This window comes from Chenopodium quinoa, unplaced genomic scaffold, assembly GCF_001683475.1.
Source record: "Chenopodium quinoa cultivar QQ74 unplaced genomic scaffold, ASM168347v1, whole genome shotgun sequence".
NCBI classification, from domain to species: Eukaryota; Viridiplantae; Streptophyta; class Magnoliopsida; order Caryophyllales; family Amaranthaceae; genus Chenopodium; species Chenopodium quinoa.
The window spans coordinates 2,400,508-2,418,216 of record NW_018742684.1 but is presented as its reverse complement, the minus strand read 5'-3'; the positions used below and the strand labels follow the sequence as shown (position 1 = coordinate 2,418,216).

Genomic DNA, 17,709 nt, shown 5'->3' with positions numbered 1-17,709 from the left:
TAAGTTGATTACATCCTTTAATGAGAAATTCAAAATATATGTATTCTCCTTGTAATCGAAATGACGACAGCGATTACGGGCAAATTATAAATAGTCAAACTATCATAGTTGTGCTTGATCTTTTATTAATGTGTGAATCTTGCCAATAGACATTAATGACACACGTGAGGTTTTTTAATCAGATTCCGTGATTATTGGTAAAGGTAAATTCCAACTACTGTACAAAGACTATTTATTATGGTGAACCTTATCAACTCTAAAAATAGCAATAATCATAACAGACTAAGAAATTCTATCATTAAAAATGCTTAAATTTCTTGCAAAGATCATGCTAGACATTTTAAACTACAACCTCTCAAAAGTCCAATAATATTTCTTCTATAATGTTATTTAATATATACATCTCACTATTAGAAGATATCAAACAATACAATTATCAAAACATTGAAATCATTATAGTGGCGTGAAACAGACACACACCCTTATAACACAAAACACAACAATACAACATCATTACCCTTTTAAGCAACTCAATTAACAAGTCCTAATTCACATTAAATAAAAAATAAAAACATAAAAAAGCCTTTTAATGGCCCAAAATCACCCAAAAAATAATTTCCATAATTGTCAAGATTACACCCTAAATTACTAGTTTTTATTTTTTATTTTAAAAATGCCTAGAATTTGCCACGCCAGTCGGCCAAAAATCGGCATTCACGTGTAAAAGAAGAAATCAACGACCTTTCTTTTGACACGTCAAAAGTACTTCTTCCCTAGCCCTTGGATCTGTTTAAATATCAGTCAACGGGGTCCGTTTTCCTTAGCTAATTTACATACACACCCAAATAAATAAATAAAAAATCATAAATAATAATAGCTGCAAAATTCCCAAATATCGCATTTTGTTTGAAGAACTCCCAAAAAAAAAAAAAATCAAAATTAAATTAAAAAAGTAGGTGGTGCTCCTGCTAGTAAAAGAAATCCCAGAATCTTTGATTTTTATTTTTATTTTATTTTTGTTAATTTTTGGGTTTGAGATATTCAATTTGAAGGAGGAGAAAGGGGAGGAGAAAGAGTATATAAATACCCCGTGAAATTCTGAAAAGAGGTTTTAGTTTTTGGTGGTATTGAAATCCAGTAAGTGGTTTTGGAGCTGGAAATTGAGTGGTTTTCCGAGCGGTTTTAGGGCATGGGGAGGTCCGGCCATGGTATACGGAGTTATTCGGTTAACTCTAATGACTATAAGCTTCTAGAAGAAATTGGATTTGGTGCAAGTGCGACGGTTTTCCGAGCGATCTATCTTCCGTATAATGAGGTCGTTGCTATCAAGTGTTTGGATCTTGATCGATGCAATAGTAATTTGGTTCGTTTTCTCTTTAATTTCAGTTGACTACTGATTTTTGATCGATCGTTATTTTTTTATAATTATTTTGGGATTTTTTTTTTATTAATTTTGTGGTTTTTAGCTTAGTTTATAGTGTAATTACTTCAATATTAAATTAATTTGTCGTTTTATTGTTTTGCAATGATCTGTTTTTCCTTTTCTGCATTGTTTTGGATTTAATTTTGGTCTGATGTATTGTAAGTTTGAAAATTGTGGTTGTAAATGCTTGAATTTTGGTTGCATGCATGGAAATTGAATTTGTTTTGCAGTATAAATTAACGGTTTAAGCTATGTTAGTTAAAATCAACATTTTTTTTAACCTTTTTTGTGCTTATTTGTTAATTCCTTGCAATCAAGAGGTTTAATTGTTAGTATGAAATGACCTTTTTATACTAGTTGAATCGTTCTCGCGCACTCTATATCATTCAAGCTATGTTTTGGAAGTTTCTAACATTAGCAGTATTAAGGAAAGGTGACAATGTTTTCGTAAACATCGAAAAGTAGTGTATGTTACTGTTATTTCCGGAAGAAGGGAGTGGTGTGATGGCGTTTTAGGCGAGGACAGAGTGAGGGAGGGACACTTTCCTTTTCTCATAAACCATTTGTAAATTCTATTAATTTAACCCCCTCCTCTTTCTGTAGGTTATTCAATTATCTGTAAGATGTTTTGTGTGGGTCAGAGACAAAGTTAAACTGATTCAGTAGGGTTTAAGGGCTAACTATAATGATATGTTAACTCCTAATGTTTATGATTTGACACGCGAACTTATAGCATACTGTATCATCATCCTTGTGTCATACCATGAAATGATCATAAAACCTGCTTACCCCTTCGAGTGCACAGAAGCTTCTGTCTTTACTTTTTGCATGCAAATCGTAGGTTCCCTTGAGCCTTGATCCAAAAGGGAAACCATCTGTCCTACAACTTCATAGGAAAAGAAGTGAAAGATTAATTTGGCAAGACATTTGATTTAGTCCATTTTAATCGAAATTTCAAAGTTGGAACGATTTATTATTTTAATGAATATAATCCTAGTAATAATTAATAGTCTGGCCTATTTATTGAAAACTACCAAAAAAAAAACAACCCTAGTCCATCTTTTTTACAGAATAGAGTCCTTTACATCTGTTGGTGATTGAACATCTATAAGGAACAATGGTAGTGCCAACAGCATCTTTATTCAGGCAAATTAAAGCAAACAGTTTGCATATGTCATTACCCATTTCATCTTAAATACAGTCGATCTTATGCAGGATGACATTAGAAGGGAGGCACAAATGATGAGTCTGATTGATCATCCAAATGTAGTCAGAGCTTTTTGTTCATTTGTTGTGGATCGAAATCTGTGGGTTGTTATGCCATTCATGGCCGAAGGTTCTTGTCTACACCTGATGAAGACAGCTTACCCAGATGGCTTTGAGGAACCTGTGATTTGCTCTATATTGAAAGAAACTTTGAAGGCTTTGGAGTATCTCCATCAACATGGACATATTCATCGTGATGTTAAGGTTATTTACTAATGCTGCGTTGATGAGTATGCAGTGCATGTATAATATAAGAAGATATTGACTTTATTTCTGTAATTCTACTTTTTCCAGGCTGGAAACATTCTACTTGATACTAATGGACTTGTGAAGCTTGCTGATTTTGGCGTTTCTGCTTGCATGTTCGATAGTGGTGATAGGCAGCGGTCAAGAAATACATTTGTTGGAACTCCATGCTGGTGGGAACTGTTTGCTCAAATTTTTTTATAATTACTATTTGTTCTAGTTTGTGAAAGTTTTCCATCTGCTCATTTTATTAATTATTCAATTGGCACTAGTGTGCTATGCCAGTATAAGTACTTAATGTATATTCTGTTTTCAGGATGGCCCCTGAGGTGTTGCAACCAGGAAGTGGATATAACTTCAAGTACGTCTTTTTTGTACTTCCTCTGTTTTTTAGATGCATCACTTTATATAAATGGAAGTTTCAATTTAGATGCATCACTTTCCTTTTTAGATGATAAATGCTCTCTTTTCATCTCATATCACATGGGCCTTCTTTATTATTTTTTCAAGTTTATGCACTTGGTGAGTTGGGAGCCCAATTTTCATTCAAGTATTGATAAGAAGAGAAAGGTTTTTCTGGTACTCTTCCGCTGTCCAGCTACACTTCTATGCATAAATATAGGAAAATGATAGGAGGGTTCAAAATTGAAGCCGCCAGCTCACCCCATCGAAGATACTTATGGTGCTTGAATTAGTATGTATGGATAATTGTGCAACTCCACCCCGCACCCTACACACATACACGCGCACACACAACCAAAAAAAAAAAAAATCAATGCGAAGTCACCTCAGGTTTTAGTCTATAGAGTATATTATGATTGATCAGAGAACTCTTTCCCAAGTTTCAAGAAGTATGAACTCTCCCAAAGCAAGCTAAAGCATTATAATTGAATTCATGGCCTCCTTTTCCTTTGATTTATATTTTTATTTCTCCATTCCCCACCCCTATCTTTTACAAGATCCTCTTTGTGTCTGCCTTCTCCTATAACTAATTCCTAACTGAGTTAAACTGTAACACCCACGACACTCCCCAAGTTTGGCCAATGTGAAGAGTATTCTAGATACCCCTTCTAATTGTTTTAACATTTCCCTATTGACTTTCACATTTGTTGATGCACAACTTTGACTATTAATTTATCAAATCGAATTATCCATTCATTGAGACAAGTCCAACAATCACTCCATTTTTAAGTGCAACTTGTAGGGGAAGTATGATATTTTTGGAGAGGAAAGACAGAGAGATAAAAATGTGGTCTCATGTGACAGTGAGAGGTTGAGAGAAATCATTGCCAAAAGTACTGGTGTTGCACCTCATTATGTAACTTCTAGGAAGGGGAGATGTTGCTCTTATAAAAATATGGAGGATGTAATATTCCTCTCTCTCTTCCTTTTTCTTACACCCGCCAGCCTTTTCACTCCACCTCTCTTACTTTACCTACTATCTTTTTCACCCACTCTACTTTTTAAAAATATTATTAATCTACATATATACTGAGTTATACTAATAAATGGGTAGTATTAATAGGAAAATATGGCCGTAGTAAGACATTTGAATGGTGCAAATATCTATGAAACAAAGTAATATAAATTGAAGATCACTAGATCAGACATGTAAGTAAGACATCTGTTGAAGTAGCCTCAGAAAATAGGACTGGTTTACTTATATTTGAAACAAAAATGTTCTTATGACCAATCTATGCTCATTATGCAATAACTCGCAACCGTCAAAGTTTCACAACCAATAGCTGAAAGTTGCCAGAGATACCAAAGATGCCATAAAGCAATTGTTTTGAATTTCTACTAAGATTACTACAATAAATTCACAAGAATGATTGCTTGATGTCTCAACTAAGAGTACTATATGACTGATGGTAAAAGTGAAATCTTTTACCCTCCTTATGTATGACAGAAGTTACTTCAATCTGCTCAATTGTAAAGCCTCTAAGTACCATTCTCTGGACCATAAAGCAATTGTTTTGAATTTCTACTAAGATTACTACAATAAATTCACAAGAATGATTGCTTGATGTCTCAACTAAGAGTACAATATGACTGATGGTAAAAGTGAAATCTTTTACCCTCCTTATGTATGACAGAAGTTACTTCAATCTGCTCAATTGTAAAGCCTCTAAGTACCATTCTCTGGACCATAAAGCAATTGTTTTGAATTTCTACTAAGATTACTACAATAAATTCACAAGAATGATTGCTTGATGTCTCAACTAAGAGTACAATATGACTGATGGTAAAAGTGAAATCTTTTACCCTCCTTATGTATGACAGAAGTTACTTCAATCTGCTCAATTGTAAAGCCTCTAAGTACCATTCTCTGGATCAGAAGGGAATTATCTTTTCTTTCATTGAGCTTTGAAGTCAGCATGAGGGATTAATTTAGAAACAGAATCAAGTTTTTAAAAGAGGAATTTTCTTTTTAGGGTGCAAAAGTTACTGCTTTGATGATTGATTGAACATGTTACTGAGTGCATTCTGCTTGTTCAGGGCTGACATATGGTCATTTGGAATAACTGCACTTGAGTTAGCTCATGGTCATGCACCCTTCTCAAAATATCCTCCAATGAAGGTTTCTTATGTGATTACTTTAGTTCTATTACTCTCAACAATTTATGGCATTTGGAATAACTGCACTTGAGTGATGCTTGATTCTGAAATTTTCCCTTGCGTGTCAATTTTAGGTTTTGCTTATGACTATACAGAACGCTCCACCAGGACTTGATTACGATCGTGATAAAAAATTCTCAAAGGTTAATTGTTTCTTCATGTCAGTAATTTTATCTATTGTGTTTCTTTCAGTAATGTTGCTTTGTGGTTAAAATATGTCTGTCCAACATGATTTCCTGTCTTTTTGTGCACCTATTTGCTGTTTTCCCTCTTTGTTCTTTCCTTGTAAATTGTAACAGCCTTCTTAATTCTTATTGGATTTCCTTCATTTGAAATCTGAATAGTGGCCTCACTCTTTTTTATTTAATATTTTTATTTTATTGGCACTAACTGCACACGTCTGGTTTATCTTAACAAATCAGTAATGTAAATTAGGTTGTGGCTTGTACTGTTTACAGTCATTTTTAAGTTTTCTTAATCAACCAACATAGGTGTTGCTGGGCTCCTTTATTAACCTGTATTACTAATCTTTTGTTCAATGCTGACATTTTTCTAATTAGAGTATTTCTAGTTGTTGATCAGTCTTTTAAAGAAATGGTTGCAATGTGCCTGGTGAAAGATCAAGCAAAGCGACCAACTGCTGAGAAGCTACTCAAGCATTCTTTCTTTAAGCATGCCAAGCCACCTGAGCTTTCTGTGAAGAAACTGTTAGCAGACTTGCCACCATTATGGGATCGTGTGAAAGCCCTGCAGGTCAATCTGTTAGATTTTTGTTTTGTTGTGTTTGGTAGTTGTTTTGATGGTGCAGGAGTTTATTTTGGTTTGTTAATTCTGCAGCTTAGAGATGCTGCTCAGCTTGCTTTGAAGAGAATGCCCTCAGCAGAGCAAGAGGCTATATCACAGGTACATCATCTGTAGTCTGTGAATTTTTGTTGCATCTAGCTTTATATGAGTTATAATAATATGTTACTCTTTCACTTAAATTAATTTTCAAAAGTTTGTCATGTTGTCAATAGCGTTAACTGTTTTGTGCTCTTTTACGCCAGAATGAATACAAGAGAGGTGTAAGTGCATGGAACTTTGATATTGAGGACTTGAAAGCACAGGCTGCGCTGGTGAGTACTCCCTATGACCCCCGCCCCATAAAAATTGCCCCAATTTTCATTTTTTGTCTCTGCTTGTCTCTCCAGTCTCACTATGCTCTCTCATTAAATTTAAGTAGAAAAAAGACGATATACCCTACCTGCTTCTATTATGCTGATATCTTTAAAAAGTTTTTTTTAAAAAATCATTTGGGGCAATCTAAAAGGATAGAGGAAGCAATATCTTTGTTTTGTTGATTCGCCATAATAAGTAATAACAACTATATTAATTAAAGGACAAGGTGAGTTACTTCTCGATTTCAGGTAGCACATCCTTAGTTAGAAATTATATATATTAGCATATCCCCGCACTGAAACTTTGGCTTGAAACTGATATTCTGGACCTGTTTGTCACTAAACTTGGACAGTTGGACATCTTTCGCCTTGATCTAAGCTTTCATGCTTGTCTTTTAGGTGCAAGATGATGAGGATCTGTCAGAAATTAAGGAAGCTGATGAAAGTGTAAAATATGCTCATAACAGTAAGGTATTAGTCATGTGAGATTTTTAACTATTTTTGAAAGAAATCGTTATGCTTATCTTTGTGATTGTATTTTTTGTCAGGACGCATCAGACTTAGGATCTGTTTCAGGAAAATGTATTCCATCAAACAATTTTGTTCGCAGGTATTAAGTTTGAAGGATTGAATATTGTCTGTGAATGAATAATTCGGGATTTGAATGAAGAACCTAGAATTAGAAGTACGAAGTACAAAGTATTTGCATCCATTTCTTTGATTTGTTCAAAACTGAAGATTTCTGCCATACTATTTTTAACCTGTTAAGTTAACCTGTATTGCACTTTTACTATTCAAGGATTTAGATTGGGTATTCAGAATATGAATTTCAATGGTTTAGTTATGTAGAAAACTACAGAAATGTAGTACTCTTTATTTTTGCAGGTGGGAATTTGTCAGATCTGTGATAATGATTGTAGATTATGTTAACTGTTGTGCTGTTAATGTTGTCATTATTGCCCCTCCGATATCCAAGGGTGTGTTGCAAAATTGATTCTGTTAACTGCTGTGAGAAAATTTTAACTTCTAAAAGATAATATTTTAATGTGATGAGTGAATGCAGGCAACTGATCTTGAGGTATCAGGATAATACATTATATAACCCAATAGAGGGATTTAGGCAATTGGTTGATTTTAATGAGGGAATCCTAAATTGTAATATCATATTCTGAATCTGGGGTAATTGGAACTAGGAGAAATATACCATGTGCCCTAATATGATTGCTATCGTGACTAATATTGAGATCAGCTGAGGTAATCAAATATGAAATCTTGGGCATGAAAGAGGGAAGTGAAAGATGATTAGAAAAGGTAGATTGTGCAAGAAAGAAGGGGAAAGTAGAAGGGATAAGAAAGGATTGAAATCCTAGTAAAATATAGAAGTTGCGTTTATTTGCTAGTAGCCTGAAAATAATTAAGGCTGCTCTTTGATACTAGTTTGGGCTTTATAGTTTTTTTATGTTATCTACTTTTTTTTATCTATCTACCTGAGCTGTCAGTCTGTCACAATCATTAATTTTTAGATGCATTTTGAATATGCATGCTGCCTATATGTTGAAGTTGTAACATAACTCTGTTCTTACTAACATAGAAATTATATTACAAGTACCATGTCCCAATCTGTGTCCAAAAATCCAAATTTATTCAAACCCCTAGTCCTCTACCGTGTCCCAATGTTTATGGGTCATGGTGAGTCTAACACCATACATACCCGCATCAATAACATTGTTCAAAATAGAGGGCAGATTATCTGTGAGGGCTTTAAAGCATTTCTTTTTGAAGTCAGATCATAACGAGGCTGGAGCCAAACAAACCTTGATAGGCCAGGGGGACATGGGGTGATGGAATTTTGTACTTTGGAATACTAAAGTTAGTTTTGAGGTGGATATTTTTTGTGTGATTAACACCTCATATTGCAGAAATCAAGGTTATGCTGATGAGGCCGCTGTTATGCTAACTGAAGATGCCATGTGTAAAACCGGAACTGGAACCGAGTTTGATGTTGGTAGTCATGGTAAAAATATTCTAGAGAAAGATGGAGCAGATCATGGGTCGGGAGCACCTGCGTGTGAGATAGACTCAGTACAAGTAAAGGCTAATTCTCAATTAGTGAAAGGTCGTCAAAGTCAGAGTGGGCCACTCGTGCCTGGAAATGTGGTAGGACAGACATCCATAGAAAGGGGTCGTTTTTGTGAAAGGTTGGTTTCAATTTCTTCTAAAATATTGATGATGATGCCTTTCATAAAGAAAGGGAAAGGAGAAACATGTAAATAGTTTAACATGAAGCATAAAGCGTAAATACTTATCTTGATGTATTTCCTCCATTCTTTTTCAGTGCAACATTTAAAATTTTACACAATTCACACTTACTATTTTGATCATCTTTTGTGATTTATATGTTGAGAAAAATATAGTCATGTAGGATCTTGCTAGATTTGTCTCGTTATAAGATTTCAAAATGTCAAGTTTTTTTAACTTTTACAATATTAAAGGTTTAAAATGTGCATTGGCGAGCGTGATATTCCCAATGTTGCAATAAAAAAAAAACATAGAGGAAATATTATGCATGCTAGGTTTAATCGTGGATCTAATATTTTATTCCCTCCATTTCGTTTTGATGTTTTGCTTTAATTCTTTTATTCCGGCTATTTACAATTTGAGGGAATATTTTAAATTATTCTTGATATGTATTATAAGAATAAAAAATAGTCATGTAGGGTCTTGTTTGATTTCTCTCAATGTGTGCTTTAAAAATATCTTCTTTTTTAATTAATTTTTTTTATTATTATAAATTATTTGTTTTTTTACTAATCTTTGAGATGTAGATAGGCAAATATGTGCATCGACTTACATGTATTTGTTTTGTGTAGTCGTACTATTACGTTAATGCTGAAGCAACTTTTTTTTTGAAGTTTTTAACTTTTCATTTAGAAGGGGTTTGATCTTTTTCTCTGAAAGACTGGGGCCTTATATCTTACCAGGCAAACTCCATCAACACATCATCTGTGAACATAAATGTTTCATTGCCAAAAATACTTGACTATTAACATTTCATTTACTTGTATATAACAGTAAAACAGCATTTGAGTATTAAAGGGTCAATATCTATTTAAAGACGAAAAAAATAAAAATAAATTTCCCTACCGTCACTTCTTCCTGCCTAAGGCACCTCTTATCACTTCCCCTACCTTCCCCATTATGATCGGAAGACCAGTACTGCATCCCATCAGTGCCGTTAACTACTTTATAGGCTTCTTAAGATAGAGAGGTAAAGGAATGAAAAGAGAATTTTATTTGATGATGGAGATGATTATGATTGAGAGATCAAAGATATAGAGAAACGAGTTTCAGGGGTTTGTTTCTCAATGGCATTGAGTTTTTTCTATTAGTGTGGGTAATTTGTCTGTTAAACAACCACCTTCAGGGTACCTGAATGTATTCAATTTTGCAGGGGCATTTTGACTTTTTTTTGTAAAATCTATAGGGTACAAATGGGAAATTCCCCTTTAATTTATCCTTTTGCTAATGCACAAATTGTATCCATCTTTTCCCTCCTATGAGCTGTAGGTTCATACAACCTTTGTACGTTTCAAAAATGTTTCAGCAATGTAATTGTGCTGCATGTTAGTTCATATTCCATTTTTTTTATTTTAAGTTTTGCAGATTTGAAACTCTGGAATATTGGTTTTGATCAACAGGCCTGAGAATGAAAGTCAATATATAGCGGAGAAAAGTAACCGTGGTTCACGCAGGGCACCAAGCTTTAGTGGCCCACTTATGTTACCAACACGAGCTTCAGCAAATAGCTTGTCAGCACCGATTAAACCTTCAGGAGGTGACACATATCTTATAAGCTTGCATTTTTTTTGTTAAGGAAATGTTTTGCTGGCATTTTTGTGCTGTAATCAATATCTGCATTTATTTTCCTGCAAGTTTGAAATATTTGTGGCTCCAGGATACAGAGAATCTTTAGAAGAAAAATCGAAGGCGAATTTGGTTCAAATAAAGGGCCGCTTCTCCGTAACATCAGAAAGTTTAGATGTTGTTAAGGTTAGGATCCACAATGATGCATGGTCTCTTTTTAAATGTGTTTGCTTCTGACACTTATTATTTGTTAGGATATGACATCATCTTCTTCTGCTCGGAGATCATCACAGGTAAGTTAACTCCATTGTATGACAATTTTTATGACACTGATGGGATGCCTACCTAATTTTTACCCGTTCTTTCCAGGGATCGCCTTTGAGAAAGTCAGCAAGTGTTGGCGATTGGATTTCTGAATCAAAGCAGACCGTAAGTCTCATATATTTGTATCCTGATTTTTTATGATATTTTTTCTATTGCTTTCGAGTTTTTCAAGAAAATATGTATTAGCTATGCGTGCTTTTATGAATACTGTAGTATACATTTTCTTGTCCATTGCTGACTATTTTTGTTTAAAAAACACAAATATATGAACAAAATAATCGGAGGTAGAGTTCTATTAATATTGCTTTTTTAGATGATATTTGTTTTGAATTATTTTACAATTATATGGCTTAGTAAACACTTAAGCTTAATTTTGATGGACCTTAGAAATAACAGTCATTCTCAGTATAAGCTGTATCTGAAGCTTAATTCTAGATTTTTAAACATGATGACCTAGATCTGTTGTTTTCTGTTCTGTTTTCCATTATTAATCATTTGTTTTTGTTGAACTATTGTCAGATAACCCGTCAACCTTCTGGAGACATAAGCAGTGCTAATGTGTCTGCATCTCTTCTCTTGCCTCACCTTCAAAATCTCTTTCAACAGACTGCAATCCAGCAGGTAGAGGATGAAAGTGCCCTGATTTTTAATCTATCATTAGTATTACCTCCATTCTATAATTTTGGATGCATGTGATGATTACCACAGTTACCACTACATCTCAAGTCTTTGTAATGGTTTTTTTTTTTTTTTTTCCTAAGACTTATTGTACATTGGTATTGCCTCCGTTTTTTATTTGTTTGTTCCATTTGACTTGTTCTACAGTTTCTATTTCAAGCATTTGCATATCTTATAAAATATTATACAAAGTTGATTTTTTGAAACTACAAATCTAGCTGAATCTATCAATATCCCACATGAATCTGTCATTTCTGTAATTCTTCGAAGAAAACCCATGGTCTAACCTTCTTTCTGTATAAGTGGAATATATTAATTGGGACAAACAAAAAAGAATGGAGGATAGTTAATTTTGTGTAACGCTCATTACCTTGTATATTTTTAATCAAAGCACTCTTATAGAATATTCTTTGTATATATATATATATATATAAAAGAAAGTAAATCTCTCTTTCTTTTTTCTTGCTTTGGGGGTAGAATCATCATAAAATCTACTCTGTAGTAAGAGCTCAACCATGGTAGATCTATTTATTTGTACTTGAAAGCTGAAAAGGCACTGAAACTTGTTTTTTGAATAATGATCAGGATCTGATATCAAGCTTGTTAAATAGCTTGCAATCAACTGAAGTTGAAGGTGAGTGCAAATTATGCCAGATGCTTCTTGTATATCTACATATTGGCTATTATGTGAAGCCCTCTTAATCTGTTTTCTTGTAGGTTCTCAAAATGGAAGGCCTCCAACAGTGCCACTATCAGGAAGTCCAGAAAATGGAAGTGTAAGTTTTGAGAGCTATTCTATTGTTACCCAAACTTCCAGACTTTTTGTGGAGCAGCTTTAATTTAATTATGTTTGAACATATGTTAATTACAAGTAATGTAACCTGTGCTTTATAGTTTGCTTTCATATCCTTTTCATGCTGTTACAAATACATATGTTCCTTTTTTAATGTTACGCTTTCTGTTTGCATCCATTCGTTTTTGTTTGGTACTTATGTACATCCCTATTTTTGCAAAGTTTTCCCCCTTACCTCTCCTGCAACATTCTCTTTCCTATTTATTTCCTACTTTTCTTGCATTAAGCCCACTTACAACACTCTCTTCCCCACTTTATACTACACATGCCCCCTCACCTAATCCTCTGTCATAATCTTCTTTTTATGTGTATCTAAAATAACTGTATCTATTAAAAGGCAACTGAGATAGTTTTACTCAGCCTTCATTTGAGTAATTTTGTTGTATTTGGCATGATGTCAAGTAGTGATGTTTTTCCATAAGATGTTGCACAAATCTCTTAAGAGCAATCTCATGCTGCTTCCTTACGTATATTTGTATGTCTGGAGATCAAGTAGCCACTCTGATATGAAATTTGTTGACTAGAGTGAGATGTTGCCTCTCTCCCTCTACCTGGGACAGTATGTATCTAGCAATTATGAAGCTGTTATGTTATTTAATTATCTATGTGCAGCATAAATTACAAGGCTCTTCGATATCTAAACAAAAAATTTCTTTGGCTTGTGTTATCATTGTTAGTTTCTAATATCAGATTGTTTACAGGCTGAGACAGTCGCTTCAGAAAGGGAACGATTACTTCTTAATAAGATATCGGACCTTCAAGCCAGGTTGAGTGACCTCTTACGAATTTTATTGTTTATAAATGTCATTGTCCTCCTCTAATATATATATTTTCAGAAGGCTTTTTTGTATCCGCCTTATTTGACATGTTGTGCAGGATGGCTAGTTTGTCTGAAGAATTAAATGCCGAAAAACACAAATATGTGCTGGTAAGTTATATTTTATTTGTATTTTACCCTTCAATTTTGTTTGCCAAATTTGGGATTAGCTGGGTGTGGATATTAGTATATAACTACTGCCTCCGCGTTTAAATAAATGTTTTCTTTTTGCGGCCGTATATAAATAAATGAAACGTTTCCTTTTTTAGTAACTTCTCTCTATTTTTTTTTAAATAATATTCTCTTTACTTTCTAATAATTTTCTACTAACTAATGGTCCCCACAAAACCCCTTACTTCTCTCTCTCTCCTCAAACTTTTACCCTACTACCTATTATTTTAATAAGTTCAACTAACTCTCCTAAAACTGGTAAAAGTCAAAACGTTTTATTTATTTAAACACAGAGGGAGTAGTATTTTAAAATTACCCTCACTCTATTCCTTCAAGATCTTCTTAGATAGTAGATATTGTAGATAAGATACCAAGGTACGGACTACGGAGGGAGTATGGTGACTCCTTGTACCTTTTGGTTTTTGGGATAGGATAGTGAAAGTGAATTAGAATTGATAGTCCAAATTAGGTTTCAAGTAGTGAGGCAAGCAAGAGTTAAGGGGAGTAAAGCTACCAAATACTGGTGCGATTACAGTCAGAGGCTTCATGGAATGGAAGAAGATCTTTGTGGAACATCAGTGACACCCAAAAGGGAACGCATAGTATGCATGAGGCCATGTAATTTGCTCGCACTCAGTGTTTTTTACTTCCTCTGCTCCAAATTAATTGACATGTTTTCCTTTTTTGGGAGGTTTCTTTTTAGCTGATATGGTATTTTCAGCAAGTTTTGTATGGTAAAATTTCAATATCACCCTCACTCCTTGATTCCTTTTTCTTACAGCCATTATCATGGCTTATTTCCTTTCTCTTCCCTCATAGACAAAATTACCCATTTTCTATGTCCTTCCATTTCCACTAAATTTCTGTCTATTCTCTCTGCACCTGACTTCCCTCTTCCCCTCATCACTGTTATTCTCTCTCTTCTTTGAAGAAGCATTTTCTGGTGGTTAGGGCGAAAATTTAGATCAAGAAGACTGAAAGCACCCAATCTTTTCCAAAACTTGGGACTTAAGTGACTCATCTTTGTGTTCTCTACCTCTGCCACCGCTGTTGTTTCTTCCACTTCCAACATAGAGAATAAAAGCTCATCAAGGCTTTGAGCATCAAAGCCTATAATTATTGAATATAGGCCTTTACAAATGCAATGTGTGCGTGAGTTTTTATTTATTTTTTATTTTTATTTTGGCATGATCAATAGCAAGCTTTACTACCAAAAAAATACCCTAACAAAGAATCTAAGATGATGATATGTATCCCGTATACTTTTAAAAAGTTTGATCTAACTCTTATGAATAGTGTTGGGATAATTTATACCTCCTAAAATGATTATTGGCTTATTTGCCCTCATTAATGATGATTGCCTCTTTGGTTACTTTGGAACAGATTATGTTTGGTTAAAGAGTGTGCAGAAAGGGTTGTACACTGTTTGTTGAAAATATGAGTTTTTATGGTTGTAAAAATTATCATGCTGGAGAAACCAGAAAGTTGGAAAGTGACAACTATTTTTCAGTGTTTGCATTACTTATTTTTGGCATTGTCTATTTCCTCTGGTCCATGGTCTCTGGTCTGTGACTGCGTGAGAACTGAGAAGTCCTAGGCTCTACTGAATAATGAAAATGTGCCCCCTTGACTCTCCATATTGCTTCTTCTCCAGAATCATGGAGTTTTATTCTTGCTGGTCTAATCATTCTGAATTGGTTACAACTCAATTTCTCCTATTGTTTAATTTGTTACCTGATGAAATAGCCGAATCTCATATTTGGCTCATTGCTCTGGCCTGGGCAGTAACTGAGTGAGAAGTCCCTAGATTGTGATGATTAAACTGAGTGGCGGAATTGTCATGCAATTTCTGCTAATATTTATTTAAGTACCTTGGGAAACAGCTGTTGAATCGCTATCTGTATCTTTCAGCTCATTTGCTCTATTGTAGTTGTAATTATAGTGAAAGGTATATATAATGCAGAGTACTTCTTTGACTGAATGTAATTCATTGCTCCATGGAACATCCTAATCTTATTAATTAATGGTGTATGCTTGTTTACATGTCAGTTGCAACAACAGCTATCTGCAGTCTCCAGTCAAGAAGACGAAGACAGTATCGAAGTGGATACTTGAGGAAGCAACGTTAGTTTCTTGTACAGTGCGAGTATAGTGTATATTCAGGTAATAGGTCTTGAGCTCACAAACCTATCCTTTGGCATGCTACAAGAGTAACTCAAGCTGGTGCCTTGTTTTGGTGAATATAAAGAGAAAATAGCTGCCGGTCCTCCTATCTGGGTCTGGTTTCCATCCTTAGCTTAAGTATTGTATCCGAGCTGCTTTTTCACAGATCCCTTGGCTTCTTGGAAAAGGAATGATGACGACGACAAATGATGATAACTAAAATTGTATTCTTGATTTATTTGTTCAAGGGATCTACAAGAAGCTGATTCTGTTGAGTCTCAGTCTGAGAGGAGTGTGTATAGGCTGTTTCAAATACTCGGGGGTTGGCATTGATTTGTATTTTATTAAAATTCTATTTATTTTTTCTTCAATGGTTTGAGTAGAGCACCATATCGAATGCATAGGAAATTAGAATAAGTTTATGTGTATCTTTATTTTATATGGAAATTCTACCTACAACATTGTAGCTTTTTTGACAATTCTATATGGTACGAGAGAGAGAGAGAGAGAGAGACAGATACCCCCTTCCAATTTAACATTCCAGTAACTTTTCAAATAAGTGCAAAGTTGGAATGACGAACCGCCACCACCACCCTCAGTGGCAGGCTGGTAGCCACCATACCGCTTTTCGCTACTCCCTTATAGATTTACCCTCACCTCAAAAAGCTCTGCAAAACCCTTTTTCTTCCACCATTGTTCAACTCTACCTGAACACCAGTCGATATTTCCTTGCAAATCCATTTTCCAAATTAACACTGCATAGCCTCCCTATTGTAACAAATTTCCCCTCTACTCAATCCTAAGAAGCAGGTTCTGTATGTTTATGGTGGGTGCCGGTGGCTCCTTCAGTTCTTCCATTGATGCTTGTTGGCTTCCTGGTATATAGGTATAAGCTTTTGAGATTGGTCTTTTGGGAGTTGTGTAATGGTCTTGACTTTCTACATGATCAATGTTATTATACTTTGAGGTGACTTTTTGACCGCTTCCATGGTTATCAACTTCTATGTTCCTCATCTGTAAGACATTAATCTTGCACATTCAGCACCTCGTTTGCAAAAAGCCAAAAACTACATAAATTTGGCAATTAAAAGTAGCCTCTTGGTTTGCAAGAAAGGTCAAGCCAAGGCATAACATCTTAGTACATGATGATGAGGGGTGAAGTTAAAGCATGAATGAGATGGTTCTTGGGGTCCTTGAGGAACCTTAGAAAGTAGCTCGATGCCTAATTTTGATTAGTCTAAACATGGTCTTTAAATGTAAAGTTTGAAGGTTGTGATAAATAATTGGATCATTTTTGAAGATTTCAAACTAAGGGTTAGAGACTTAATGGATAGTAGGTCATACATTTCAGGGTCATTAAATGTTATTTGAAACCATATGTAGTCAGCAATTGGTTACATACGGCTTGGAGTAGTTTTAACTTAATGAAAGGAGGCGTGTTCAAATAAAAATAACCTAATAAATTAAAGGAAAAATAATACTCTAATATATTCCTAACTTGATTAATTAATAAGGTAAAATGATGTTTTCAACAACCCAAATGATATTATACTTTTAAAGGTTCTCGTGGGGTCTATGAGAATTGAAAAGCACCTCATTCTCTTTTCTTTTAGTGTTAGTGCTTGGAAAAATCGAAAATTTACCAAAACTAAAGGGTATAATCCACACATTCGAGCCAATTTTGAATTTTTTTTCAAAGTTTAAGTGAATACAGGATTGTCCACTGTGATGGTGAAAGTTTGTTTGGAACCGTAACATGCCTATATATATATATATATATATATATATATATATATATATATATATATATATATATATATATATGTATAATTTTTTTTTTTTTGCTAAAGGTAAAGATAAATTTAGTATGAATTTTATGCATGTACAAGAACATTTTTTTAATAATTATAATTTCTACAGTAATAACTTGAGGCATTGCTCGACTTCAAAACTAGTTTATGTCAAAATACTAGTCACATGCCATATACGGTGTTACGTTATTATTGAATCACTTAAATTCTATTTCATTTTCTTTGTCGCATTTTAATTGACAAATTTCCTTTATTGGATGTCACAAAATATAATAAATTTTTCAAAACAGCAATTTGATAGCATGACAATTATTGAT

The 17,709-nt window shown here is 34.2% G+C and overlaps 1 protein-coding gene across 2 annotated transcripts; it reads left to right on the top strand.

Annotated features, from left to right (window-relative positions):
- The first annotated feature begins 692 nt into the window (after nt 1-692).
- On the top strand, nt 693-16,101 carry LOC110722759 (serine/threonine-protein kinase BLUS1-like). 2 transcript variants are annotated; one of them, XM_021902051.1, is made up of 22 exons: nt 695-1,363; nt 2,639-2,893; nt 2,984-3,108; nt 3,252-3,296; nt 5,435-5,516; nt 5,629-5,697; nt 6,137-6,307; nt 6,392-6,457; nt 6,601-6,669; nt 7,111-7,182; nt 7,260-7,321; nt 8,631-8,909; nt 10,410-10,546; nt 10,667-10,761; nt 10,830-10,868; nt 10,945-11,004; nt 11,419-11,520; nt 12,163-12,211; nt 12,295-12,353; nt 13,132-13,196; nt 13,307-13,358; nt 15,468-16,101. In XM_021902051.1, exons 1-22 carry the CDS (start codon nt 1,190-1,192, stop codon nt 15,531-15,533), a joined length of 2,193 nt encoding a protein of 730 aa, XP_021757743.1. In that variant the 5' UTR covers nt 695-1,189; the 3' UTR covers nt 15,534-16,101. The 2 variants fall into 2 exon arrangements, with proteins under 2 accessions (XP_021757744.1, XP_021757743.1); XM_021902052.1 differs by lacking the exon at nt 10,830-10,868 and having other exon boundaries at nt 693-1,363.
- Nucleotides 16,102-17,709: the final 1,608 nt, after the last annotated feature.

Excerpts from the sequence above, each read along its gene's own strand:
- LOC110722759 (XM_021902051.1), top strand. The coding sequence starts at position 1,190 with ATGGGGAGGTCCGGCCATGGTATACGGAGTTATTCGGTTAACTCTAAT. Across the intron at positions 10,869-10,944 it reads CTGCTCGGAGATCATCACAG|GGATCGCCTTTGAGAAAGTC; the intron begins GTAAGTTAACTC and ends CGTTCTTTCCAG. Across the intron at positions 13,197-13,306 it reads ATATCGGACCTTCAAGCCAG|GATGGCTAGTTTGTCTGAAG; the intron begins GTTGAGTGACCT and ends CATGTTGTGCAG.